Below are 25,843 nucleotides of genomic sequence, written 5' to 3' on the forward strand. Positions count from 1 at the left end.
TATTTTATGACTCACTGGTTTAAAGAGGAATATAACTAAACTAGTCAATCCTAAAGGAAATCAACCCTGAATATTCATTGGAAGGAATGATGCTGAAGCTGAAGCAACAATACTTTGGCTCCAATACTTTGATGCAAAGAGCTGACTACTGGAAAAGACTCTGATGCTTGGAAAGAGTCAGAGCAGGAGGAGAAGGGGGTGACAGTGGATGAGATGGTCAGATGGCATCACTGGCTCAATGGCCATGAGTTTGAGCAAATTCTGGGAGACAGTGAAGGACAGGGAAGCCTGGTAGGCTGCAGTCCATGGGGTTGTAGAGTCAGACATGATTTAGTGACTGAGCAACAAAAACAACATGCTAATTTGCTTCCAATTTTTTGTGATTTCATTTTTTTGCAGTGAAATCTTTAATTCATCTTGGGTTCATGATGGTAAAAACTTTAAAATGAGTTAAATTGGTTCCGCTTTTCCAAATACCTAACTGGTTGTCCCAGCACTAATTACTAATGCCACCTTTATGTTGTATTAAATTCATTTAATACAGTTAGAACTGGACATGGAACAACAGACTGGTTCCAAATAGGAAAAGGAGTACGTCGAGGCTGTATATTGTCACCCTGCTTATTTAACTTATATGCAGAGTACATCATGAGAAACGCTGGGCTGGAAGAAACACAAGCTGGAATCAAGATTGCCGGGAGAAATATCAATAACCTCAGATATGCAGATGACACCACCCTTACGGCAGAAAGTGAAGAAGAACTAAAGAGCCTCTTGATGAAAGTGAAAGAGGAAAATGAAAAAGTTGGCTTAAAGTTCAACATTCAGAAAACTAAGATCATGGCATCTGGTCCTGTCACTTCATGGCAAATAGATGGGGAAACAGTGGAAACAGTGGCTGACTTTATTTTTGGGGGCTCCAAAATCACTGCAGATGGTGATTGCAGCCATGAAATTAAAAGATGCCTACTCCTCAGAAGGGAAGTTATGACCAACCTAGATAGCATATTAAAAAGCAGAGACATTACTTTGTCAACAAAGGTCTGTCTTGTCAAGGCTATGGTTTTTCCAGTAGTCATGTACGGATGTGAGAGTTGGACTGTAAAGAAGGCTGAGTGCCGAAGAATTGATGCTTTTGAACTGTGGTGTTGGAGAAGACTCTTGAGAGTCCCTTGTACTTCAAGGAGATCCAACCAGTCCATCCTAAAGGAGATCAGTCCTGAGTGTTCATTGGAAGGACTGATGTTGAAGCTGAAACTCCAATACTTTGGCCACCTCATGTGAAGAGATGACTCATTGGAAAAGACCCTGATGCTGGGAGGGATTGGGAGTGGGAGGAGAAGGGGACGATAGAGGATGAGATGGCTGGACGGCATCACCGACTTGATGCACATGAGTTTGGATAAACTCTGGGAGTTGGTGATGGACAGGGAGGCCTGGCGTGCTGTGATTCATGGGGTTGAAAAGAGTCGGACACAAATGAGCAACTGAACTGAACTGAACTTACCCACTGTATTCATTTATTTGTGTATTATTTGGTTTCTGGGATATTTATAACAGGACTAGCTTATTTTTGTAATCATATCTTTATCATGTGTTTGGATACCTTGCAAAGTAGAGTCTCAAGGAAAGAGGGAGAAAAAAAAGGAAATGATAAATTCCATTCTGGATATATTGTGTGTGAGAGATATACTGTGGAACTTTCAGGTAAAGAGGTCTTAGCAGGCAGCTTGATATGATGAAAGCTAGGGGAGATGTTTGGACTTAAATACAGATTTGAGGTAAAAGTCATGGTGGGGAGTTGAAAGTGTGAGTGTAGACGAGACTGCCAGGAGAAGGCAAAGGACAACAGTTTACTCCCCTCTTCTGTGCTTCTGTCCCAGGGCTGTACCCGGCCTAGCAGGTGTCCTGCTCATTTACATAGTCCCAATGCTCATTTGAATACATACCTGTCCCCACTACAAGGCTGAGAGCTCCTGGAGGCCAGGGGCCCTGGCTTTCTGGGTTATTTATTCTTTTAATCACTAGTGCCTGACTCCCAGTGGGTGCTTAACATGTGCTGATTGCCATTTGTAAATGCTTTCCTGTTGTTTTAATCCAGTTGATGACTGATTTCTCCTTGAAATATGTTCACCTCCTATATGAATTTCCTCTTTTTGGCTACTCCTCCAAAGACTCTTTTTCAGGTTCTTCCTCATTTCCTGGCACTGAATGTAGGAAGGCCCCACAGCCCAGTCTTTATCCTTCTTTTCTTTCATAAACACATTTACTCCCTGGGTGATCCAATCCATTCTAAGGATTTTTTAAAAAAATTATTTTTTGGCCATGCTGCAAGCATGTAGGATCTTAAGTTCCCTGACCAGGGGTTGAACCCATGTCCCTGGCATTGGACGTGCAGAATTAACCACCGGACCACCAGGGAAGTCCTCACTCTAAGGACTTTGTATTTTCACCTCTATGCTAACAACCTTCAAATTTTTATCACCAGCCAGGGTCTCTTTCTCTTGAATCCATAACTGACATCAATTGAAAGTGAAAAAGTGTTAGTCACTCAGTCCTGTCCAACTCTTTGCTATCCCAAGGACTGTAGCCTGCCAGGCTCCTCTGTCCATGGGACTCTCCAGGCAAGAACTGACATCAAAGTGCTCACTTAAGATCCTATTTGCATATCCTTTCAGTTGCTCAGGCCAAAACCCTTGCTTCTTCCTTTTCTCTCCCAACTCCATCAGGTCAATGAGGAAACCTGTCACCTCCACCTTCAAAATAGAGCCAGACTTTGATCTCTTTTCACCATCCCTGTTACCTGCTCCAAGCCACTATGTTCTCCCACCTGGATTACATAAATAGTCCTTCAGCTGGTCTCCTATTTCCTCCCTTGTCCCTCCTTAAATCTATTCTCTGAACAGTAGCCAGAAGGAACCTTTAGAAACATAAGTCAGATCATGTCGCTCTGCTCAGAATCCTCTATCTCAGCGTCTCATTTTACTCAGAGTAGGAGCCCTTGATCTCAAAGCCCATGTGATGTTGCTCTGCTTACTTCTCTGCTTCACCTTTCGCTCCTCCTTCTCTCTTCACCCTGCTCCTGGCATACTGGGTTCCTCACTATTCCCCTAACACACTCAGCACACTCTAACCCAGAGCCTAAAAGATGAAAGGTAAATGTGGAGCCTATCAAAGAGATAATATAGGGGAATATATTAATTAGCTTGAGTAAGGTTGATAAATTTGACTTCATTAAAACCAAGAATTTCTGTCCATCAAGATACCATAAGGAGGAAGAAAACACAAGCTCCAAACTGGGAGAAATTGTCTGTAGTATGTATACATATCACCAAGGATTAGCATACAGAAAATATAGTGCGACCCTAAATCAGTAAGAAAATTACCTCCCAAAACATAGAAAATGGATAAAAGATTTAAACAAGACATTCCACAGAAGATTAAACAGGAGTAGCCCCTTAATCATGTGAAAAGATTTTCATTCTCATTAGTAGTAGGTAAATGCACAAAACATTAGGAAGTTGAACAACAGCAAGGGGTGGTGAGGTTGTGGAGTAACAGCAGTGTGAACTAGTACTGCCACACTACTGTTTTGGTGTGTGCCCTGGAGAATCTCTGCACAAGTAGATGAGAACACATGAATGCAAGAATGCTTGTAGCAGCAAGGTTTGAAATAGCAAAAAAATGAAAGTGCAAGTCACTCAGTCATGTCCGACTCTTTGCAACCCCATGGACTGTAGCCTGCCAGGCTCCTCTGTCCACGGAATTCTTCCAGCCAGAATATCGGAGTGGGTAGTCGTTCCCTTCTCCGGGGGAATCTTCCCAACCCAGGGGTCAAACCCAAGTCAAACCCAATGTGATCGAACCCTCATTGCACGCGGATTCTTTACCATCTGAGCCACCAGAGAGGAAAAAAAAAATGTTGGTTACCAAATATCCATCAACACTAGAATGGATAAATATACTTGAGACATTAGAGTCATATGAGGGAATACTGCATAGTAATAAAAAGAACTCAGTTAACATGTACAAAATGCATGAATCTCAAAGTATGTTGTTTAACAAGAGAAGCAAGTCACAGAATACATACACTACCATTACATTTATACAAAGTTTTAAAGTGGCACAAACAAAAACAATATCTTACATAAGGCCACACAGATAAATATGTGGTAAAGCTATACAGAGAAATAAGGGAATAATTACAAATTCTAGGATGGAGTGAGAGTGGGCAAATGTGAGATGAATGAAGTCAGGGAGAAACACTGGAACTGGTAATGTACTATTTGCTCTCCTTTTGGTAGATTTGCAGATCTTCATTCTACTATAGTTTTTTAAATACTACATATATGTAGTATACAATCTTTTGTATGCATGTCATAATAAAACGGGTTAAGCGCAGAAAACAGTGGAAAAGAGTGGCTAAGGTGTGCAAATCATGTATATCATTAGCAGGACCAGTGTGAACAAAACCAAATGTTACAGTATACAAATGGTTATTTCTGACCTGGGGTAAAATCTCCAGTGTCTTCATCATAAATGGATTCAAAAGGTCTGTAATGAAAGTGGTGTACTCTAGAAAACTGTTAGAGAAGTCAAAAAGCAGCCCTGGTGATGACAAAGAGAGTGATAATGAAGATGCGTGAAACTCTTCGAAAGAATTTTTTCCATTAGATCACAGTGAAAATAAGTACCTTTAAATTAACATGATTTTACATGTGACTTTAAGTATGTATGATTCATTAATCTATACATTAAAATAAGGCAAGTAGACATGTATTTCTTCTACATTTATAAAACTATATGTATCTTCAAGTTGGCCAAAAAAGTTTTCTTTCAATCGTCATATTGGGATTATGGTGTTATATTTGGTTCACATGATTACCTAGGTATCAGATTGGAAACAGTTTTACCTGGAATGAATTTTTGCCATTTCTGATCCACATTGTACTTCACACAGTGATTTCCTGAAGGAAATATAATGATCTGTTCATCGAAGAAGAAGACATTGTTGGATACGTGGGATCGAAGACCAAAAACATGCAGCGACTGAGCTACCACAGTGGACATGGTCCGGGTAGTTCCGCTAAAGAGGCAACGCAGCTGGTGAGCAAGGAGAAGCGCGAAACCCCGCCCACCCTGCCGCACCCGCCCCGCGACACGCCCGTGGCTCCGCCTCCGAACAGCTCCTCCGCCCCCTCCCCTTAGCAATCTCCTTCGGTGCCCCAGACCCAGCTCCTGCATCTGCTCGTTCCTTTCGCCCTCGCGGCTTCCTGCTCCTCTGGACGACCCCCCCCAGGGATCTCTCCCACCTGTAAGCTTCTGTTCTCTGGATCACCAGACCACGCGTGTGTCCAGGGTACTACGCCTACGAATCCGAAGCAACCCGGCACTCACCGACGCCGGAGCGGTTCCTATAGCAACGGCAAGCCGGAAGTATGTCAGCACCCGGAAGCGGAAGTCTTTTGCTCAGAGAGCTCAGGAGCAGCTGTTTGCTCCCTTGCGGTTCGAGTCCACGTGGGTCCGCAGCAGGAGGGCAGGGGTCTGCAAACCGGCAGCGGCGAGGGGCGCCCTTTTCCAGGCGCGGGGGTCTCGAGCTACTCCGCTTCCTCCGGTGGGTGTGGACTCGCGCGCGGTGAGATGGACACCCCCCCGCTCTCAGGTTCGGACTCCGATTCTGATGACTCTCTTGTCACAGACAGAGAGGTAGGTATCATCCGAGCTCGCGGGGCTGCGCGAGGGAGAGGGCTCCTCACTCTCCCGTTCTCACCACGGAATGTCCCCTGTAGTTGCAGGAGGCGTTTTCCCGAGGGCTTCTGAAGCCAGGCCTCAACGTGGTGCTAGAGGGGCCGAAGAAGGCCGTGAACGACGTGGTGAGTTCGGGCGCCCAGTCGGAGGATGCTAGACTTGGGATGCGCGCGAGGCACTGTTGTGCTCAAGAGACTGCGTTCTACTTCCAGGAAAGACACAACCTGCGCATTGCCGAGAGGGTCAACTACCTGCCGGGGTGTTGGAGGTTGGCACTTTGTTTGTTGGCCTGTTAGCTTTTTGTGAGCTTGGTGTCTGAATTTCCTAGAATGGCCTGAAGCAGTGTTTGGCTGAATTCAAGCGGGATCTGGAATGGGTTGAAAGGCTTGATGTGACCCTGGGTCCGCTACCAGACATCAGTGGACCTCAGTCAACATCTCAGAACCAGGATCCGAAAGCTGTTGATCCAGAAGATGACTTTAAGCGTGAGATGAGCTTGTATGTATGTTTTCAAGTGTGGGAAATATTGTGGGTCCCTGTGCTAGAGAGTGGGGAGAGGGTGGAAGCCGTGAGCATGTGTTCCTCCGAGGTGTCCTAAGCCTGGAAGTAGGGAGGAAAGCTTCTTTGGACTAAAGAATAGGGGATGCTCCGTGGTTGAGAGAAAAGCCCCGTGGTCCAGCAGTCACAATTTAAAGTCCAGTTTATTTTCAAATATTAAGTTTTAAAGTTTTTTGTGCAGTTGATTATAAGAACAAAAAGTTGCTTATGCGGGATCCTTATATGGACTTTTTTTTAGTGACTAAATAAGAATGTGTAACTGGCATTTGTAAGTTAGTGAGCATGTCTAAAGTGGTCATTCTTTTAAACTACTAATTCGTTGTAAGCAATACTCCCCACCCCTTTTAAAAGAGTACATCTAAATTTCTCCTAATAAGTGAATGAGGTTTTATTACCATTTTTGTTTATGTGTGTGTTCTTGCTGGTGGAGGTCAGGTGTTTTGGGCTCTTCTGACCTTGGATACCTCATGAGAGGCAGTGAGAAGGATATAAGGCCTCTCTCTCTGCCTTAGCTTATTTCACACTTTGTCCTACATCCACAGCTACCGTCAAGCCCAGGCAGCAGTGCTTGCGGTATTGCCCCGCCTCCATCAGCTCAAAGTGCCTACCAAGCGGCCTACAGATTATTTTGCAGAGATGGCCAAGTCTGATCAGCAGATGCAGAAGGTAAGAAATGGAAAAGGTTTTCTCTAGAAGACTGAGGCTTTGTACTTAAGTCTATACAGCTGGCTTGTCTCCCTTAATGTTCAAACAAAGGCATAAGCACATTAATAGGGAACCAGTTGTCAGAGGACAATTATTATCTCAGTTATCTATGTCAGATTCATACTAATCAACACCAGTTGGACAAATGTAAGGTTGACTTTTTCCTAATATAAACAGTTAAGGGAGGAAGATAATGTAAGAAGTGTGGCCCCTAAGGTAAAGATGATCTTTATGCATCTCCTAGCTGGCATAGTCATGGCATGGTGTGTGGAAGAGACAACAGTTCTTTCCTGCCATTGCCGGGGCAGCATTATAACTTACAGACAGTTACCTTTATCTGAGCCTCAGTTTTTCTCTTCTATAAAATGAAGGATTAATATATGGCTCAGATTTGGCATAATTTACAGTTAGGTAAGTTAAGTTAAGGCTAGTTAAGGCTATGGTTTTTCCAGTAGTCATGTATGGATGTGAGAGTTGGACTATAAAGAAAGCTGAGCGCCGAAGTATTGATGCTTTTGAACTGTGGTGTTGGAGAAGACTCTTGAGAATCCATTGGACTGCAAGAAGATCCAACCAGTCCATTCTAAAGAAAATCAACCCTGAATATTCATTGGAAGGACTGATGCTGAAGCTGAAACTCCAGTATTTTGCCCACCTGATGTGAAGAGCTGACTCATTGGAAAAGACCCTGATGCTGGGAAAGATTGAAGGCGGGAGGAGAAGGGGATGACAGAGGATGAGCTGGTTGGATAGCATAACTGACTCAATGGACATGAGTTTGAGTAAACTCTGGGAGTTGGCGATGGACAGGGAGGCCTGGCGTGCTGCAGTCCATGGGGTTGCAAAGAGTTGGACACGAATGAGCGACTGAACTGAACTGAACAGTTAGGTAGAATTTGGTCCTTATTCAACTTTGGGAGGCAGAGAATTACCGATGTCTAATCCAAGACATACGTAAATAGTTCCCTTGGGTCTCAAGCTGGATTTTCTTGTCTCAGTGGTACTCAAGGAAGCTAATCTAGAGATGAACCCAGACCCACTTCTGCACATTCAAATTCGTAACTGTTCATTCTTTAACTGACATGTGTATGTTTAATGCAAATGGCTAGGTACCTGATATCTGTTTGAGTTTTTATAGTGCAGATGGTATACTGGAGAAGGAGGCTAAAGCTGCATACTGATTTCACCAAAGTCTGCAGATGGTATGGATGGAGAGAAGTTAGTCTTTTCTCCTGACTCAGTGGCAAGCAAGCTGTTTTGTTTAACAGAGCAAACAGCACACTGGGAATAAGAAGGTCTCCTTGATATTGTGGTTCCAAGGCTGAGACTTTTGGTGTCTTGGATAAAGGTGTTAGCCTTTGGGCCTTATTTTCCTTGGGTGTGAAACACAGGGCTTGGAGTAGATGATTCACAATGTTCCTTTGAGCTCCACAGTATGTCCACTCCCTGCTGCAGTGCACCCTGAGCAGCTTCCATGCCATTTTCAATTAACATAAGCTGGCAACATTTTGTGTTTTAGATTCGACAGAAACTGCAGGCTAAACAGGCCGCCATGGAGAAGTCGGAAAAGGCTAAGCAGCTGCGAGCACTTAGGAAATATGGAAAGAAGGTGGGAAGGAAAACGGACAGGGATGGGATGGGGCCGAGGGTGTTTGTCCGTAGATTGCCTGGTCTGAGTTGGTTCTGTGCCTGGTGTGTGTTCCATTGTGTGTTTACTATCTCATAGCAGCGTGGGTTGCTAGTGTCCACAAATACAATCCCTCCTGGACACCTGTGTGTCACCAGAAGTAGTATGGTCGCTACAAGCGAGTCAGGCACTTCTCTGGGCTGTACTTTACACACCTGTACAGTGAAGAGCTGGGTCCACATCAGTGGTTTCCAAACCTGACCTCCCAGCACAGTCCGATGGGGGATAATTTTGTTTGACCAGGGAACATTTGGCAATGTCTGGAGGCATTTTTGGTTGTCACACCTTGGTGGGGAGTGTGCAGTTGGCAGCTTGTGGGTGGAGAGCAGGGAGGCTTCTAAACATTCTGCAATGCATAGGACAGGCCATGCTCCCCCCTGACAAAGAATGATCCCGTCCAAACTGTCATAGTGTTGAGATGGAGAAACCCTGCCTTAGAGTTTAAGCATCTCTTTTTATCCTTAAAGTTTTTTTTTTTTTGCTTGTTTTTTGGGGAGATTGTTTTCTCTGTTGGTATTTTCATGCCTAGCAACAGTGGTTTAGGTATTTAATCTGCCCAGATATAATTAGGGAGAGAATTGGATGTTGACATAAACATGATTTGTGTAGTTTTGTAGCAGATTGTGTCATCGGTAAGAATGCAGACTACCTGGGTGTGAATCTCAGCTCCACACTTGCTGTGTGACTTAGGCAAATTACAGCATCTATCTGTGCTTCGTTTTGGGGTCATAAGAATTTCTGCTTCACTGGGTTGTTGGGATGAGAAATTGAGAATATACTTAGAGCCTTAACGTGGTTGTGGCACACAGTCAGTGCTCTGTGGTAGTCACAGCCTGGTCACTGAGAGACTGTAGACATTTTGAGTGCTGGTTTGGAGTGGGTATAACAGTCCTGTGTCCATATCCAGGTGCAAACAGAGGTTCTTCAGAAGCGGCAGAAGGAGAAGTCACACATGATGAGTGCCATTAAGAAATATCAGAAAGGTGAGTGTATTCTCTCATAAGGCTGCAGGGGAGCAGGGGTACCTGCTGATTCTATCAAACACATCTGAAGGCTTGATTGATTTGGAACTATTGGACCTAACATTTGGGAATGGTATGGGGAGCAAGATGTGCCTCTTAATACCAGTTCCATAAGTAACATCCTTCTTTTGAAGTTGAATCTTTTTTTTAAAACACTGTGGTGCTGATCAAAGTACTTCACTCCCAGGTTTCTCTGATAAACTGGACTTCCTTGAGGGAGATCAGAAGCCTGTTGCCCAGAGCACAAAAGAAGGAGCCAAAGGCCAGCAAATGAGGAAGGGGTGAGTGCTGCATTCTGTTTTGGTGGTGGTGCGTGCAGGGCCACAGTTCATGGTGTGGCCTCAGTGCAAGGAGTGTGGCTGTGCCTATGGCCAGACCTATGGGCCATGTGATGGGCCCGTTCAGCCACATCAGTCTTTGAAGGTTCAAGTGAGGTGATTTCAGTGAATACGCAGTAGAAGTTGATTCCTCATGTGTGAGGGTTGGTGCAGACCTAGGGTTCTGGTCTGGGTTCTGTCATTAGGAGGGCAGCTTTGAGCAAGTTACTTCACCTCCCTAAATGTTAATTTCCTCATCTGTGAAATGAAAAAAAAAAGTGTAAGTACCTCTTAATATTAGAAAGATTAAAAGGGATAATGTTGGATATTATTATTGATTCTCTTTGTTCACCTTTATGCATTCCTGAACACTCATCCTGAGGAGAATGATCATATCTGTATAATATAGTCGATGCTGTGATAGAGGCATTGAGGGAGAAATCTGGAAGCCCATTTTAGAAATATGTGACATGGTCCAGGGGTCAGAGTCTGGGGATGGCTTCCTGGAGAAGGGTTCACCAGAGCTTAGTCTGAAAGATGAGTAGGAATTAACCAGGAGAACAGGAGAGAGATGGGTTTGGGGAAGAAGGAAGAACATGAATGAGCAGAAGTATAGAGATGAGAACAGCAGGTTTGTGTGTGAGGAACAGCCAGCATTTGGTGTCATGGGGGTTACAGCGTGAGGCAAGGAGTGGTGAGGTGTAGCTGGGAGGACCTGGGCTGAGTGCAGGGCAGTGTTGTGAGAAGCCTGGGCTGTTTCCAGCAGTCAGTGGGAGGTGCTCATGGGCTTTACTCAAAATGGTGAGCAGGTCATATTCATGTTTTCAGTATTACAGTGGCACTTGTGTAAGTGAAGGAGGCAGGGAAATTGATCAGGGGACTGTTAACAAAAGTCCAGAGAACAAGGACAATGACGTGAAAGTGGTAATAGGGGTAGAGAAGAGAAAATTGGTTGAAGAAATACTCAAGAGGTCAAATTAGCAGGACTCAGTAATTGAGCTGGGTGCAGAGAATGAAAGAAGGAATTATAATCCACTCTAGGTTCATAGTGTGGGCAGCTGAACATATGGTAGGACCACCAACCTCAAGTTAGGCTGTAGATACAGCAGGTGAAACCAGTCTAGGAGGGAGAGGACTATGACTTCGGATATGGTAAATTGAGATTCCTGTGGGATGATCAGTTTTAACATGTATTACACTCGAACGTTAACTGCATTTAATATCCTTGAGAGGACTAGGAACAACTGAGGGTGATTTAATAAGATTTAGTTTAAAAATGGGGCTTCCCAGGTGGCTCAGACGGTAAAGAATCTGCCTGAAGTGCAGAAGACCTGGGTTTGATCCCTGAGTGTGGAAGATCCCTTGGAGAAGGGAATGGCAACCCACTCCAGTATTCTTGCCTGGAAAATTCCATGGACAGAGGAGCCTGGTGGGCTGCAGTCCATGGGCTCTGAAGATAAATGATGAGCCACATGGTAGATCTTTTCCTGATTCTCGCTTTGTTTTCCTGCTTTGGTGGTTAAGGCTGTAGATAGATGATCTTGTCTGGGGAGTTTATAGAGTAGAAATACTGGGTCAATGATGAGATTTTGGGTACAGTAGTATCTACAGGCTTCGTTTACAGATAGGAAACTGAGGCTATGGTTGGACCATAACATCGTCAGGATTTGCAGTGTTGAGGGTAACCTATAAGACTGGTGTTTTTCAGGCCCAATGCCAAGCGACGCTATAAAAACCAGAAGTTTGGTTATGGTGGGAAGAAGAAAGGCTCCAAGTGGAACACTCGTGAGAGCTATGATGATGTATCCAGCTTCCGGGCCAAGACAGCTCATGGCAGGGGCCTCAAGAGGCCTGGAAAGAAAGGATCAAATGTGAGTATGGAGTGAGGGGCTGGAGCAGCCTCCACTCCCACCCCTCCCTTCTCCCTCCCTTTCTTTCCTCATGTCCAGACCCTGGGGCAGAAGGCCAACTGCCGTGTGAACACGCGTGATATATCCTTTTCTGCAGAAAAGACCTGGAAAACGGACAAGAGAGAAAATGAAGAGCAGAAGACACTAAACAAGCAGCATTTTTGTATACAAACACCAAGAAAAAGAGATGGAGACTTGGGATTTCACAAGGCAATTGGATCCCTTCTGTTAGCTTCTTTTTGTAAACATTCTTTCAATAAACTCAAGGAAAATTTTCAGAGAAATATATATTCTTGGTAAAAAACTCAGGACTAAAAGATTTAGAAGTTACTTTTATATCTTAAATAATATTGCCATTTATTGATAATAAATAAACGAGCCCTATGGAGGTTAAAAGCATGGACTCTGCGGCCAGACTGCCAGGTTTGACACCTGGCTCTGCTGTGGACTTGCTGTTTGACCCTGGGCAAGTTGATTGTTCTGTGCTCTGTCATCTCTATATAGACATGATAATAGAATCTACCAAAGAGGGTTCCTGTCAGCAGTGAGTTAAATATGTACAAATGCTTAGCACACTGCCTGCTGTATAATGAAGACTACGTACCTTCATGGGATTATTATGCTAGGTGGGGTGGCTCTCCATAATGTCTGCTGAGCCACGGTGGTGTGTGTGTATTTGAAGTTCTCCAGTGCCGGCGTGGAGCTGTGTGCAGGTTGAACGTTGTGAGCAGGCCATGTTTCGAGTTGGGATTTTCTCTGTGTTGAGAGGTCCACACTCCACCCCCACCCCCCTGCCCCCATTCCAGTTTAGAAATTTTGAGGCTACAAATATCTGAGAACTCTAGATGCTTAAGCAGAAAAAACAATTCATTTTTGCATGGTTTTCTTGTAGCATCATTGGTACCTAAAAGATCTCTCTGGTTTCCTATGATACTGTTTCTAGAACAAAAAGAATGAATTTAGTTTTTGTGAGCTAATTGCAGTGAACAAAAGTCTAAGCACATAGGTCATATTCTCAGAAGACCACAATGTTTTACCCCAACCTATTTTGACAATTTGTACAATAGTAGTGAATAGGGTAACGAATAGTAATTCCAGTTAGGAGCCTTAGCTTAACAAACTTTGAATTATGAGTGGAACATAGAGTTTTAAGGTTGACAGAGTGTACACTAGTAGGGACAAAAGTAAATTACTGATTTGAATACTTCTGAACGGTTTGGATGATGTACCTTCTTTCCTTTTTTTTCTTTTTATAGCAAATGTAATCACTTAATTTCAGAGATACACTTTATAGAGCTTATTTATATCACTTTACCATTCCAGCTCTTAAAGTATAATCGGGCTACATTCAGTATTAGCTCTCACATTGCTTTAAAATGTATTTCCATTCATTGAAGGATGGGTAGGATGCTAGTAGTTGCCATGACCGAGTCCAGGCTGTTCTTGCTTTGTACCAATATGCGTGGACTTCAGCTGTCACGGTGCCGTAGCAACAGCAGTTCCTGGACAACACTGTTCACCTTTCAGTTACTAAAGTATTGTTAACCGAGTAACTGCAGAAAGTAGAGATTTTGCTGCTGGCTCTTCAGTCCATAAAACCACTGCCTAAAACATACATAATGGTTAGTGACCCCAAATTGCTTCTTTCAAAGTCTGTGGGTGATTGGTGGCACATGTTACTCAGTTCCTGCACAGGTGGCAAAGAGTGCAGTTGTGTTGCCTCCTCATCTTCAGCAATAAACCCACATGGCATTTTACAAAAGTAAGTAACTGAAAGAGGGAATTGACCAAAGAAATGGAAAGTGATAAAGTTGGAAGTTAAATTGAATAGGATGCAAATGGAGTTATGGGAGGAATATGTTGCAAGAGAATGGAGACATGGCTGCTGTTCTAGGACTAAAAAGAGATGCAGCTAGAGAGCTAGTGAATGTGAACTTAAACAGAATGAGGAAAATGGTGGAAAGGATAATGATGTCCCAGAGGAAGTCACACTGGCAGAAAACTTGACACTAAAGGGACTCTTGGAGGTATTTTGTGACATTGAAAGTACAAATGATACAATGTTAAAAGTGAATCTGATAGGGATAGAGTAGGATAATTAGTTTAGAAATCCCACTAGAGGATGAAAAATAGATAATTTTGAGGGAGTTTGGGAGATTTGTAAGTTAATGACCACTCAAGAAAATCCAGTGATCTAGCAACAATCTGTCCTTTATTGTGCCCATCTTTGCATGAAATGCAATAAAGGACAGAAATGGTATGGACCTAACAGAAGCAGAAGATACTAAGAAGAGGTGGGAAAAATACACAGAAGAACTATATAAAAAAGATCTTCATGACCCAGATAACCATGATGGTGTGATCACTCACCTAGAGCCAGACATCCTGGAATGCCTTAGTCAAGTGGGCCTTATGAAGCGTCACTAAGAACAAAGCTAGTGGAGGTGATGGAATTCCAGTTGAGCCATTTCAAACCCTAAAAGATAATGCTGTTAAAGAGCTGCACTCAATATGCCAGAAAATTTGGAAAACTCAGCAGTGGCCACAGGACTGGAAAAGGTCAGTTTTCATTGCAATCCCAAAGAAGGGCAATGCCAAAGAATGTTCATACTTGCGCTTATTTCACATGCTAGCCAGAAAATGCTCGAAATTCTCCAAGCCAGGCTTCAGCAGTATATGAACCGTGAACTTCCAGATGTTCAAGCTGGATTTAGAAAAGGCAGAGGAACCAGAGATCAAATTGCCAACATCTGCTGGATCATCGAAAAAGCAAGAGAATTCCATAAAAACGTCTTCTTCTGCTTTATTGATTACACCAAAGCCTTTGACTGTGTAGATCACAACAAACTGAAAAATTCTTCAAGAGATGGAAATACCAGACCACCTTACCTGCCTCCTGAGAAATCTGTATGCAGGTCAAGAAGCAACAGTTAGAACCAGACATGGAACAACAGACTGGTTCCAAATTGGGAAAGGAGTACGTCAAGGCTGTATATTGTCACCCTGCTTATTTAACTTATATGCATAGTACATCATGTGAAATGCCAGGCTGGAATCAAATTGCTGGGAGAAATATCAATAACTACAGATATGTAGATGATAGCACCCTTATGGCAGAAAGTGAAGAGGAACTAAGAGTCTCTTGATGAAAGTGAAAGAGGAGAGTGAAAAAGCTGGGTTAAAACTCAACATTCAGAAAACTAAGATCATGGCATCTGGTCCCATCACTTCATGGCAAATAGAAGGGGAAACAATGGAAACAGTGACAGACTCTATTTTCTTGGGCTCCAGAATCACTGCAGATGGTGACTGCAGCCGTGAAATTAAAAGATGCTTGCTTCTTGGAAGAAAAGCTATGACCAACCTTCAGTTCAGTTCAGTCACTCAGTCGTGTCCAACTCTTTGCAACCCCATGAACCACAGCACGCCAGGCCTCCCTGTCCTAACTAGACAGCATATTAAAAAGCAGAGATATTACTTTGCCGACAAAGGCCCATCTAGTTAAAGCTATGGTTTTTCCAGTAGTCATATATGGATGTGAGAGTTGGACTATAAAGGAAGCTGAGCGCCGAAGAATTGATTCTTTTGAACTGTGGCATTGGAGAAGACTCTTGAGAGTCCCTTGGACTTCAAGGAGATCAAACCAGTCAACCCTAAAGGAAATCAATCCTGAATATTCATTGGAAGGGCTGAAGCTGAAACTCCATCCCTCTGGCCACCTGATGCAAAGAACTGACTCATTGGAAAAGACCCTGATGCTGGGAAAGATTGAAGGCAGGAGGAGAAGGGGATGACAGAGAATGAGATGGTTGGATGGCATCAGCAACTCAATGGACATGAGTTTGAGCAAGCTCTTGGAGTTGGTGATGAACAGGGAAGCCTGGCGTGCTGCAGTCCATGGGGTTGCAAAGAATTGGACACAACTGAGTGACTAAACCGAACTGAGCAACAATCTACACTACCTTGAAGGAAGACCAGGTGCATCCAAGTGCCAGGCACACTCAAGCCACAAGTCCTAATAGTTAAATCTCTGCCCCTTCCCCTCACCAGTGCCTTAATGTGTACCTACCTGGAAGCTCCCTAAATCCTGCAGTCTAGGGGCTTTATGGAGATTTCACCATGTGGGCATTATTGATGAAATCATAGGCCATCAGTGATTAATTCAATCTTGAGCTCCTCCTCCCTCCCCAGAGTTTGGGTGGTGGGGCTGGAAGTTTTAAGTTTCTAACCAAGGTTTGGTCTTCCTAGGGAGCAGCCCCCAACCTGAAACTATCAAGAAGCTGCCAAGACTCACCTCATTAGAACAAAAGACCCTCCTACCACCTCTATCACTTAAATTACAAAGAATTTAGGAGCTCTGTGTCAGGAACCATGACAAAGACCAAATCCCTTTCTATGATATCACAGTCACTCCCTGGTCATTGACCTTGGATTCCTTACAGCAGATGCACTGTAACAGTCATGAGATACTGGCACACTTCTAGATCCCCACGTAGTCACTAATAATTGGTCTGGCCCATCCTTGCATGAAAATGTCTGTCAGGGTGAGGCCACTCAGGATTGCAGCTTCCATTCAGTCTTGGCAACTTCAAAAAGCAGGAGTGACCTCAGCAGTATATGGCTTCACTCTTCAAGGTATAAGTCAGGAACAGCCAGATGGAAGATACACAGAGAGCAAGGTATTGGGCAGGTGTTGGGGGAGTGGTGAGGTGTGGTGCACGGAATGTCCATGTCCTCCTTGGGTGAGTGACTCCCAGCACCTCTGTGTGGTCAGCTTCCTGAATGGTCCCTGGTTCTTTCTTCCCATAACCTTCAAATGGTACCATGTGGGGGTCTTTGGGGGTCATTTCTTTAGAGCTGACTCATTTCCTGAAAAAGGAGCCCTCTAGCTTCAAATGCAGGGTAAAAATGCAGCCTGGTGGGTGAGGGGTTCATCCTTTCTTTCACAGATGTTCATTGATTATTTTCAGGCTCACACCTACTCCTAGCCCATGTCTTAGTGTCTCCGAGCCCTGGCCTTTGCCCATTCCTCCAAGAGTAAACCTCCAGTGTGGGAGCTGTTAAGCATCTGGCGCTGGGGTGTATGATGGGACCTCCAGCAGACTCCCTCCCTCCTTCAGTTCCCTGCCTCACACCCATTCTGTCCAGAATCCTGACCCCTCTCTAGAGTTCTGGGGGGACAGGACTCTGTGCTCAGAGGTGTCCCACTCGGCTCGCATTTTGGTTTCCTCCACCCTCTTCCATCAGCTTTTCATCTTCTAAGCATTGGCTTCAGTTTTCTTGGTTGCTAATGTTTCTCATTTATCTTTTAAACAACCAATTTATTATCCTTTATCGGGGTCTAGAAGGCAGAGGAGATATTGTATACACTTAGTTTGCCATCTTTAACTGGAATTCTCTCCCTGGTTTATAAGATTAAGGATGTGGACTGGTGAGCTTGGGCAGAAGGGAGAAATGTGAGACTCTGGACGCAGAAACAGTCAGACCAAGGCTTAAAAGTGTCTATATTTACCTGGGCCGCACACACTTTGGGCATTAATGACAAGGATTGCCAGTGCTGAGGGAATGCTACTTGTGGCGATCGTCTTCTCCCAGGCTCCACATTTTAGCCTTGTACAGAGTGATGTCATTGTAGACCCTGAAGTGGTTCAGCCTGTGGTCCTCACGTTGTGGGTTGACCTAGAGAGAAGGAGGCAGATGTCGGAAAGAAGCCCATGGGGAAGGGGGAAGACCTTGTCTTCTAGGGACCTGGACTTGACTCAGGTCCCAGTCTCCTGATGTGTGACCCCTGGTGCTTTTTCTTGCTAAACCCTGTTTGTGAAATGAAGACATAATCAGAATTGAAAGACAAGTGTGACAGGAAGTTGTTCAAGTTGTCTATTCAAAATCCTGTGTTTCTTCCTTAGGAACAGAAGCCCTATATCATTAGGGAGATCATATGCTAAAGACTGCATTTCCCAGGCTCCTTGCACTTAGTGCTGCTTTTCCAATCAATGCTGCAAATATGTTACTAGCATTCACATTTTCCAGAGACGGGGACAGGATTTAGAGATGTAGGTGACATGCCCGAGACCACTCCACCAACACCTGGGAGAGCAAGCTCAGGCCATCTGTCATCAGCAAGCTTTGTTTAATCCACACTTAGCAGTATTCACTTCGTACCAGGCACTGTGTTCTAAGCACCTTACAAACACTGTCTCGTCTAATCCTTGGAACAATTTTATGAGAGACATGCTGGATTATCTCCATTGTACTAGGAGGAAGCTTAGTCACTTCCCAGGGTCACACAGCTAGTACTTGGTAGCCAGAGTTCAAGTCCAGGCAGCTGGCTCCACACTCTGTTTTCTTAACCACTGCTGGATTACCCCTGACCTTCCAAGTAAACGAGACCCACTTACCAAAGGCTCAGAATCCCATCCAATCTCTTGACCTTCAGTCTGTGTCTCTGGGTATTTCTTTCTTGGTCCCTGGGCAGCGTGGTGGATAAGATTTAGAAACCTGGCTGGGAGACGAGGCAGGGGTTACAAAGGAGTCAGGTTTGGGGACCAACGAGAGAGGCTGTGCCCTTGACTCGGGCACATCCTCCTGACAGGCAGAGCACCAGCCTCAGAGGCTTGCCTAGACGTCAAGACACAGGCATCTGGTTCTTCCACGCATCTCTCAACAAACATCTGTTGAGAACAAGCTCTGTGCCAGGCACCGTTTGGGCCCTGGAGGCAGAGCAGAGTGAGAGAGACATGGTTCCTGGTCTCCTGGTAATGTAGACTGGGTGAGGGGTCAGGGACACGACATACAAGTATAAGAACAAACCCGACATGTACTCTCTGCTGTATTTAAAGTGGGTAACCAACAAGGGCCTACTGTACAGCACAGGGAACTCTGCTCAATGTCAGGTGACAGCCTGGATGGGAGGGGAGTTTGGGGGATAATGGATACATGTATATGTATGGCTGAGTTGCTCTGCCGTGCACCTGAAACTATCACATTATTAATTGGTTATACTCCAATATAAAATGGAAAGTTAAAAAGAAAAACAAACCATATAGAGACAGGCAGTGATGCACACTGTGAAGAAGGGAGTAGGCCAGGGGGCAGGGGGAGGCAGGGCTGGCTACTTAGGATGACGAGGGGAGGCCTCTCTGTATGCCTTGCAGGTGCTAGCCCTGAGAGAGGCAGAGGAGGAGCACATCACAGGCAGAAAGAACAAAGGTCCTGGAGCATGAGCAAGTTTGGGCGATGAAGCTGCAGAAGAGACAGTGAGGATCTGGACGATAAGAGGTGAGGTCAGATCCTTCTGGATTGAAATCAGCATGGCTGTCAACACTAGGTATGTTTCTAACTCTACACCTTAAGGACTTAAAAGATTTCATTTTAAATCTACCCTATCCAGTCTCAGTTTGAGGGAGGTCGTCTGACAAGGGGAAGAAGCTGGCTTGTGGTCAGGCATTCATGGCCCTTCTACTACTAGCTTGACAGGTGGTTTAACTTCTCTGGGCCTCACTTTGCTCATCTGTAAAATGGGAGGAAGATATCTACCTCAGCAAGATGTCTGAGGATGAAATTAAAAAATAAAGGACTTGGCACTGGGCCGATCTTATCCTGAATACAAGGCGGCTTGTAATGAACTCCTTACCACCTGTTATTTTCCTTATTGCTACAAGTCCCCAGCTGCTATCCTTTGCTCTAGCCAGGCTGGTGTCTCCACTACAGATGGCAGTCTCACTTCCTTGTTCTCTATTAGTCTATTTACTTGTCTGTCTCCACGATGCTATGAAATCCTCACTCCTCCTGCCCACCCCCACTTCCCACCCTGTCTCCTACATAAATCACATATCCTTCCTCTATCAGACTCCACCCTAAGAAGGTAGAGGGGAGGCAGGAAAGCTTATCAGAAGAGTTAGGCTTCCTATTAAGTATCTTCTTCCCTCATTCTTAACTGTGGCCCCACTTACCCGTATTATCACAGCCATGCCAAACTACTCACAGTTCTTGGGCCATGGTGGTGTCTCATTTCTGTGCTTTTCCATGTAGCCAGAATGTCCTTCCACATTCTTCTACACCTAACATGCTCCACCTCACCTCCAGGAGGACTTCCTAAAACTTCACTGTCTGAGGTGGGCACCTATTTCCTATGCTGCTGCCATCCCAATCTTGCTCTCTGTTTACCTGGGTATTTACATGTCTGTCTCTTTGCCTATGGTATGAGATTCCCAGCCCCATTCTAGTGACTATCACAGGGTAATAATGAAAATAATATTAATAACATGTCCCAATCACCATGTAGCAGATACTGTTTGTTTTTTTTTTAATGTAATACTGTTTATTCAACTTCAAAAACATTTCAGCATTCTAAACATACAAAAAAACCCCAGAATGTTGCAGATCGTGTTTAGTATAGAAGGTTCTTGAACTTTCACTGGTGCTTTGGCTCTTGGCTTTGCTGACAATGAAGAGTTCTACGGTTTGTTTTAAAAAAAAAAAAACAGTTTAAAACTACTGCACTTCAACTAAAAAGGATCCAAAACACTTCTCATGCCAGCTGCCCCCTGCCCCCTTTTCCATAGCTAAGAATGGCAGCAGGAAGCTATGTCACTATATACAAAAACAAGACAACCTGAAGCTAAATGGATGCCCACTGCAGTGTCCCCAGGTCCAGCCCCACAGTGCATGCCCTGAGCTACGGCCCCTTTGGAAGGCATCGCCCCCACAGCCTCCACACCAAGCAAGGAGCATCAAGAGTGTGCCTCTGTTGCTTTGTTCTTTTTACAAACTATAGATATGTACAGTTGAAAACTCGGGATTTCTAGCCAATGACCATAGAATTAACATACCACGTTACAAATTAAAAAAAAAAAGTGCCAGAAACATCTTTAAATGCCTTGTCACACCAACAGCAAAGTGCACAGAGCAAGGAGAACACGAGAGCCTTTTCGTTTTAAAAATGTTTGCAAATACGTACAACTTTGATACAGTTTCTGGGTGCTGCAGACACCCACGGCCACTTCCTGATACAGTTTCTGGGTGCTGCAGACACCCACGGCCACTTCCTGTAAACCACTGACAATTGCTAGAGCACCTGGAGAGACTACAATCTGATCATGATCCAGTCGGGTAGTGGAACCTAATGAGGGCAACAGACGCGTCTTGGATGAGAGGTGTGTCTATCACAGCGCTCTCTACTCTAAGGTATTCACAAGGAGACAGATCAACAGTCTTTTTTATTTATCCTCCTCCTCCTCTTCCTTCTCCTTCTCCTTGTCTTCCTCTTCCACCTTTTCCCAGGCAACTTTATCAGGACCTTTGGCGCCATCAAACTTCCATTTAGATATAGTCTGCGACATCCTTCTCTTCTCCTTCAGCTTTGCTGCCTTGTTGATGTATGGCTGCTTCTCCCTGTCACTTAAGTTATTCCACATCTCGCCTAGCTTCCTTGCCACGTCTCCAGTAGCGATGCCAGGGTTTATAGACTTGATCTTGGGGTGGAAGTCAGAGCAGAATAGGAAAAATCCAGATGGTGGTCTCTTGGAGGCATTAGGGTCCCTCTTCTTCTTGCCTCCCTTAGCTGGTCCATAATCCTTCATTTACCGATCATAGTGCACTTTATCTGCCTTTGCCATTTCATCGAATGTAGACTTCTCTTTCCCGGACACAGTCATCCACCTCTCAGAGCATTTCTTAGAAAATTCAGCAAAATTGACAGGGACCTCTGGGTTTTTCTTCTTATGTTCCTCTCTGCACGTCTGCACAAAGAAGGCATAAGCAATCATCTTGCCCTTTGATTTCTTGGGATCACCTTTAGCCATCTTGACTGTATTATTTGCTAGTCTGGGCAGCGCAGGGCCCCAGATACTGCTTTAAACGCTTGCATTACATTGTTTAATTCTCACAACACCTCTAAGAGATAGGTTCAGAAATGTTACAAAAAACTTGCCCAAAGTCACACAGTGAGTGAATGGCAGAACTAGGATTTGAACTCAGTTAGTAGAACTCTAGAACCTGTGCTTGTATCAGCTAAGTATTGGACGGATGAACAAACACAATGTCAGGGCCATGAGGAACATGTTTTTTGGCTTGACAGTTAATAAACTGGCAGTTTTGAAAATGTTGGTTTCTTGTGAGATTTGTCAGCATGAGTTCAGCTTTCAGATGATCTAACAGAGGACTGAGGCCTGCCCTAAGGAACCACTGCCCTGAGAATCTCCCAGCCAGCTGCCTCTCTGTCTCTGTCTCAACGTCATTCTCAAATCCTGGACTTACCGTCTGCAGGTTCTTCCAGGTTATCGTGCCAAGACATGGGCTTTCTGGCGATTGTGTGAACTAGAGAAAAACAGCATCATAAGTTCAAATTAAAAAAGTTTCTCCCTGGCCTTTCTAAGACCCTCCCTATGCTGGACCCATTTAGCACTCTTTGAGTGTCTGTCCAGTGTCAGATATTATGCTGTGCACTAGGGCACAGGATCTTCAAGGACCTCACAATCTGAGAGGCACTGTCCTGATAATGGCCACCAGCCATGTGGCGACTTGAATTTGAGTAATTTAAATTTAATACAATTGAAAATCAGTCCCACCAGCCGCATTTCAAGTGATCAACAGCCACATATGGCTACTGGCTGCCATTCAGGGCAGCACAGACAGAGAACATTTCCATTATCTTGGAATGTTCTCTTAGACAGACTGGTCTATAGAGATGCAGATGTATCAGGCAGCCAGAGATAATGATATATACCCAGGAGGCCATGTGGTACCAGGTAGAGGATGCACAGACATTTATTCAGCTCATAATTACTGATGCAGTGGAGGTAGGGCTGCGAACAAGACAGAGAAGGTCCCTGTTCTCCCTGAGCTTTCACTCTACTTGTGGTAACACTAATAAACAGATATATAATATCAGGCAAATATAAGTAAGATGCACAACCACATAAAGCACATTATATGGATAAACCCATGTTGATGGTGGGGCACAGTGTGGGTGACGTCTCTCTAAAGACAGACAGGAGAGCAGAGTCCTGAATAAACTTGCTGTGTGAGATACACGGGGAAGATCCAAGAGTGAGCTTGGTGAGTTAGAGACATATCGAGAAGCAGAGTAATTCTGGTGGGGGTAGCTAGGTGGATGGTAGTAGTAAGTGAGCAGAGGCCGGAAGAACTAGTGGTCTCCACGTGTTTTTCCCTATCTCCTACCAGTAAAAAAACCAAAAACTTCCACATGTGTATATTGATATAGTCTCTATGCACTATTGTCGTATATTAACAAAGCATCATTTCTTTCTTTATACATAAGTATAATCATAGGTACAAATTCTCATATTTCCTCACTTAATCCCAATAGATCATACTAATCATGTGCCCAATGATTGTGAGCTGAGAGATCAAGCACTTTTCCTAGGAAGCCTGGACACTGCTGGAAGGGATTATGAAAATTGTTGAAATGGGCCAAGTTTAAACAGAATTGGATGTTAAGTGGTTTTCTTGAAATTAGTAGTTGGGGGCTCCAGAGGAAAACCAGGTTATCATAAGCAAAATGAAGATATACATTTTCTGTACTCTCATCCCCCACCCCCAACCCCCAAAGGTAAGTATGTGAGGAGGTGGTTATGCTTAAATAAATGACTGTCCTAATTATTTCACTGTATAAATGTATATTTAAATGTCATGTGGTATACCTTAACTGTATGCAAATTTTATTTTAAAATAATGACAAGCCATTTCTTCTACACAGCTGGGCTGCAGTAGACTACAGTTAATCAGGTCCAGGACTGGGGGATCTTTTCCCGTTGGAAAAGACCCTGATGCTAGGAAAGATTGAAGGCAGGAGAAGAAGAGGATGACAGAGGATAAGATGGTTGGATGACATCCCTGACTCCATGGACATGAGTTTGAGCAAGCTCCGGTAGATGGCGAAGGACAGGGAAGCCTGGAGTGCCACAGTCCATGGGGTCGCAAAGAGTCAGACATGACTGAGTGACGAACAAGGGCTGGAGGAGAATTCAGAAAGAAGAGAAAGTGGAGAGGTGGGGGATAGCATGATGATTTAGGAAATCCACACATTCAGATATGGTGGGACAGAAAAGAGCCTGTGGCTGCTGCAGAATAGACACTAAAATGTTTATTAAAGGGACAGGGTGCAGGTACCGGGGAGTTGGGATGAAGCTGGGTGGGCAGCAGAACGATATCCACAGGGGCCTTACATTTTGATCAGGGTAAACCTCAGCTCAGAAGCTGTGGGGCCTCTGAGGGTTTTACAGAGAGACTGGATGATTGAATTCCCTTTAGCACAGCTCTCATCAGCCGTGGTGTAGGGGAGGGTTGGAGGGTTGGGCCTGGAGGGAGAGAGAGAGTTAGGAGAGCATCAGATCAATGCAGGCAGGAGTGAGGAGGGCCCTGCTGAGGCTTCGGAGGCCAGATGGAGAGAGGGCCGAACTGAGTGAGGATTGGCAGTCTTGCGTGATGGTGTCTGCCACTGAGGCAGGAACATGGGAACCGTCCTGTGAGAGAAACGCTAAGGAAGAAACAGTAGGGTGTCTACTCAGCTGTGTGGAGTGAGAGAGAGACTGGGGATGACTCCCAGGCTTCTAACTAGGGAGAGAGAATGGCTGTGGTGCCTTGTGCTTAAACCAAGATCTTCTGGAGTAGCCACAGGCGGGAGAGGGGTGCGGGGTGAACCAGGGAAAGGGAGCTGGGAGGCAGTTGTGGATGTGGGTCTGGGTCTCCATTTGAGACTCAGTGGCCTTTAGAGGGCGCTGATGTTACAGGACCAGATGAAACTGGCCCAGGAATGTGCAGAGTGAGAAGAGTTGGGGTGGGGCCATTTAATCAGGGGGCACGTTGGGCCTTGAATCTGCGCCCCTTGAATTTTCTGAAAGTCTCCAGACAATATAAGAAGATGGAAAGAAATCCTTTAACTTGCTAACAACAAACCAAAACACATGCAAAACAAAACACAAAACCCTGCAAAATATTTCAAAAGCAAATTTATAAAGAACCTTTCAAATTTGTTACAATAAAATATTACTCAATCAGGATGTGGATGCATTTTAATACATCTGTTTGATGTGATGGGGAACCCCAAAGTCATAATTCTGAAATGCTGAGAATAGGGGCGAGGTCAGAGGAGGTGTCTACTACTGGGCTCCACCCCGAACCCCCTGCCCCGCACCCCGGTCGGCTCCTTCCCTCAGGGCTCCCTCTTTCCCTTCCTCCATCCGGTAGCGCCCCTCACCCTTGCGGAGTGGATTCACGTGATACTGTGTGTAGAGTTTCTGGGTTCGTAGCTCTTTGAGGTACAGTTCCCTCAGGATCTGGTTCTGGTGGACCTCATCTGCGGTCGCTTTCTCCTTCTGGCGTCCAGCCATGGCCTTGGCTCTGCTGTGTCTGGTCAGTACAGCGCCCCCTCACCTCCCCCCTAGACGCTCACCAGGTGCCAGGCCAAAGGCTGTCTCCAGGCAACAGAGTCCCAAGCCGTCTCCAGGCAACCGGTCCTAGCTCACCCGCCTCCCTTAGACCTCGCTCCTGCTCGCCCATCCCCCACCCCCAAATATTAGAACGTGCATTGCGCCCTCTTTAGGCACTCAACCCACCTCCCCCAGCTTCTCAGGACATAACTAGCCTGGTTACAGAACCGCTGCCCGACACATCCAGAAAACAGACTCGCCATGAAGTGACCAGTCAATCCTAGAGGAAATTAGTCCTGAATATTCATTGGAAGGACTGATTCTGAAGCTGAAACTCCAATCCTTTGGCCACCTGATGGGGGGAACTGACTCATTGGAAAAAACCCAGATGCTGGGAAAGCTTGAAGGCAGGAGGATAAGGGGATGACAGAAGATGAGATGGTTGGATGGCATCACTGACCTAATGGACTTGAGTTTGAGGAAGCTCTGGGAGTTGATGATGGAC

The 25,843-nt window shown here is 44.9% G+C and overlaps 3 protein-coding genes and 1 pseudogene across 18 annotated transcripts in view; 1 reads left to right on the top strand and 3 right to left on the bottom strand.

The window, feature by feature from the left end:
* CFAP57 (cilia and flagella associated protein 57) overlaps positions 1-5,700 on the bottom strand; it is a 65,909-nt gene extending 60,209 nt beyond the window's left edge. For 8 of the 15 annotated variants that reach the window (XR_014054539.1, XR_014054538.1, XR_014054536.1 and 5 more), the window contains exons 1-2: positions 5,313-5,395; positions 4,914-5,086 (exon numbers count right to left, since the gene is read on the bottom strand). Coding sequence is in view for 8 of the 15 variants with exons in the window: in XM_081492860.1 (XP_081348986.1) it covers positions 4,914-5,070 (157 nt within the window). In the remaining 7 variants the exon portion in view is untranslated. The other 7 variants (XR_014054535.1, XM_081492861.1, XM_081492858.1 and 4 more) reach the window with 2 other exon arrangements.
* EBNA1BP2 (EBNA1 binding protein 2) lies at positions 5,475-12,225 on the top strand. The gene is made up of 9 exons (XM_081492863.1): positions 5,475-5,706; positions 5,790-5,873; positions 6,077-6,246; positions 6,849-6,972; positions 8,531-8,620; positions 9,606-9,681; positions 9,908-10,001; positions 11,746-11,908; positions 12,045-12,225. Exons 1-9 carry the CDS (start codon positions 5,641-5,643, stop codon positions 12,093-12,095), a joined length of 918 nt encoding a protein of 305 aa, XP_081348989.1. The 5' UTR covers positions 5,475-5,640; the 3' UTR covers positions 12,096-12,225.
* Positions 12,226-17,434: 5,209 nt separating this feature from the next.
* Positions 17,435-25,386, bottom strand: CFAP144 (cilia and flagella associated protein 144). Its single transcript, XM_081492865.1, has 4 exons — positions 25,167-25,386; positions 22,205-22,264; positions 18,346-18,449; positions 17,435-17,626 (listed from the first exon to the last, which is right to left on the bottom strand). The coding sequence occupies exons 1-4, from the start codon at positions 25,297-25,299 to the stop codon at positions 17,516-17,518; spliced, it is 408 nt and encodes a 135-aa protein (XP_081348991.1). The 5' UTR covers positions 25,300-25,386; the 3' UTR covers positions 17,435-17,515.
* Positions 20,241-21,750, bottom strand: LOC145507072 (high mobility group protein B3 pseudogene; annotated as a pseudogene). Its single transcript, XR_014054542.1, has one exon. The product of XR_014054542.1 is annotated as a high mobility group protein B3 pseudogene (transcript).
* Positions 25,387-25,843: the final 457 nt, after the last annotated feature.

Source organism: Giraffa tippelskirchi, chromosome 5, assembly GCF_054371585.1.
Source record: "Giraffa tippelskirchi isolate mGirTip1 chromosome 5, T2T-mGirTip1v1.2.pri, whole genome shotgun sequence".
Lineage (NCBI taxonomy): Eukaryota > Metazoa > Chordata > Mammalia > Artiodactyla > Giraffidae > Giraffa > Giraffa tippelskirchi.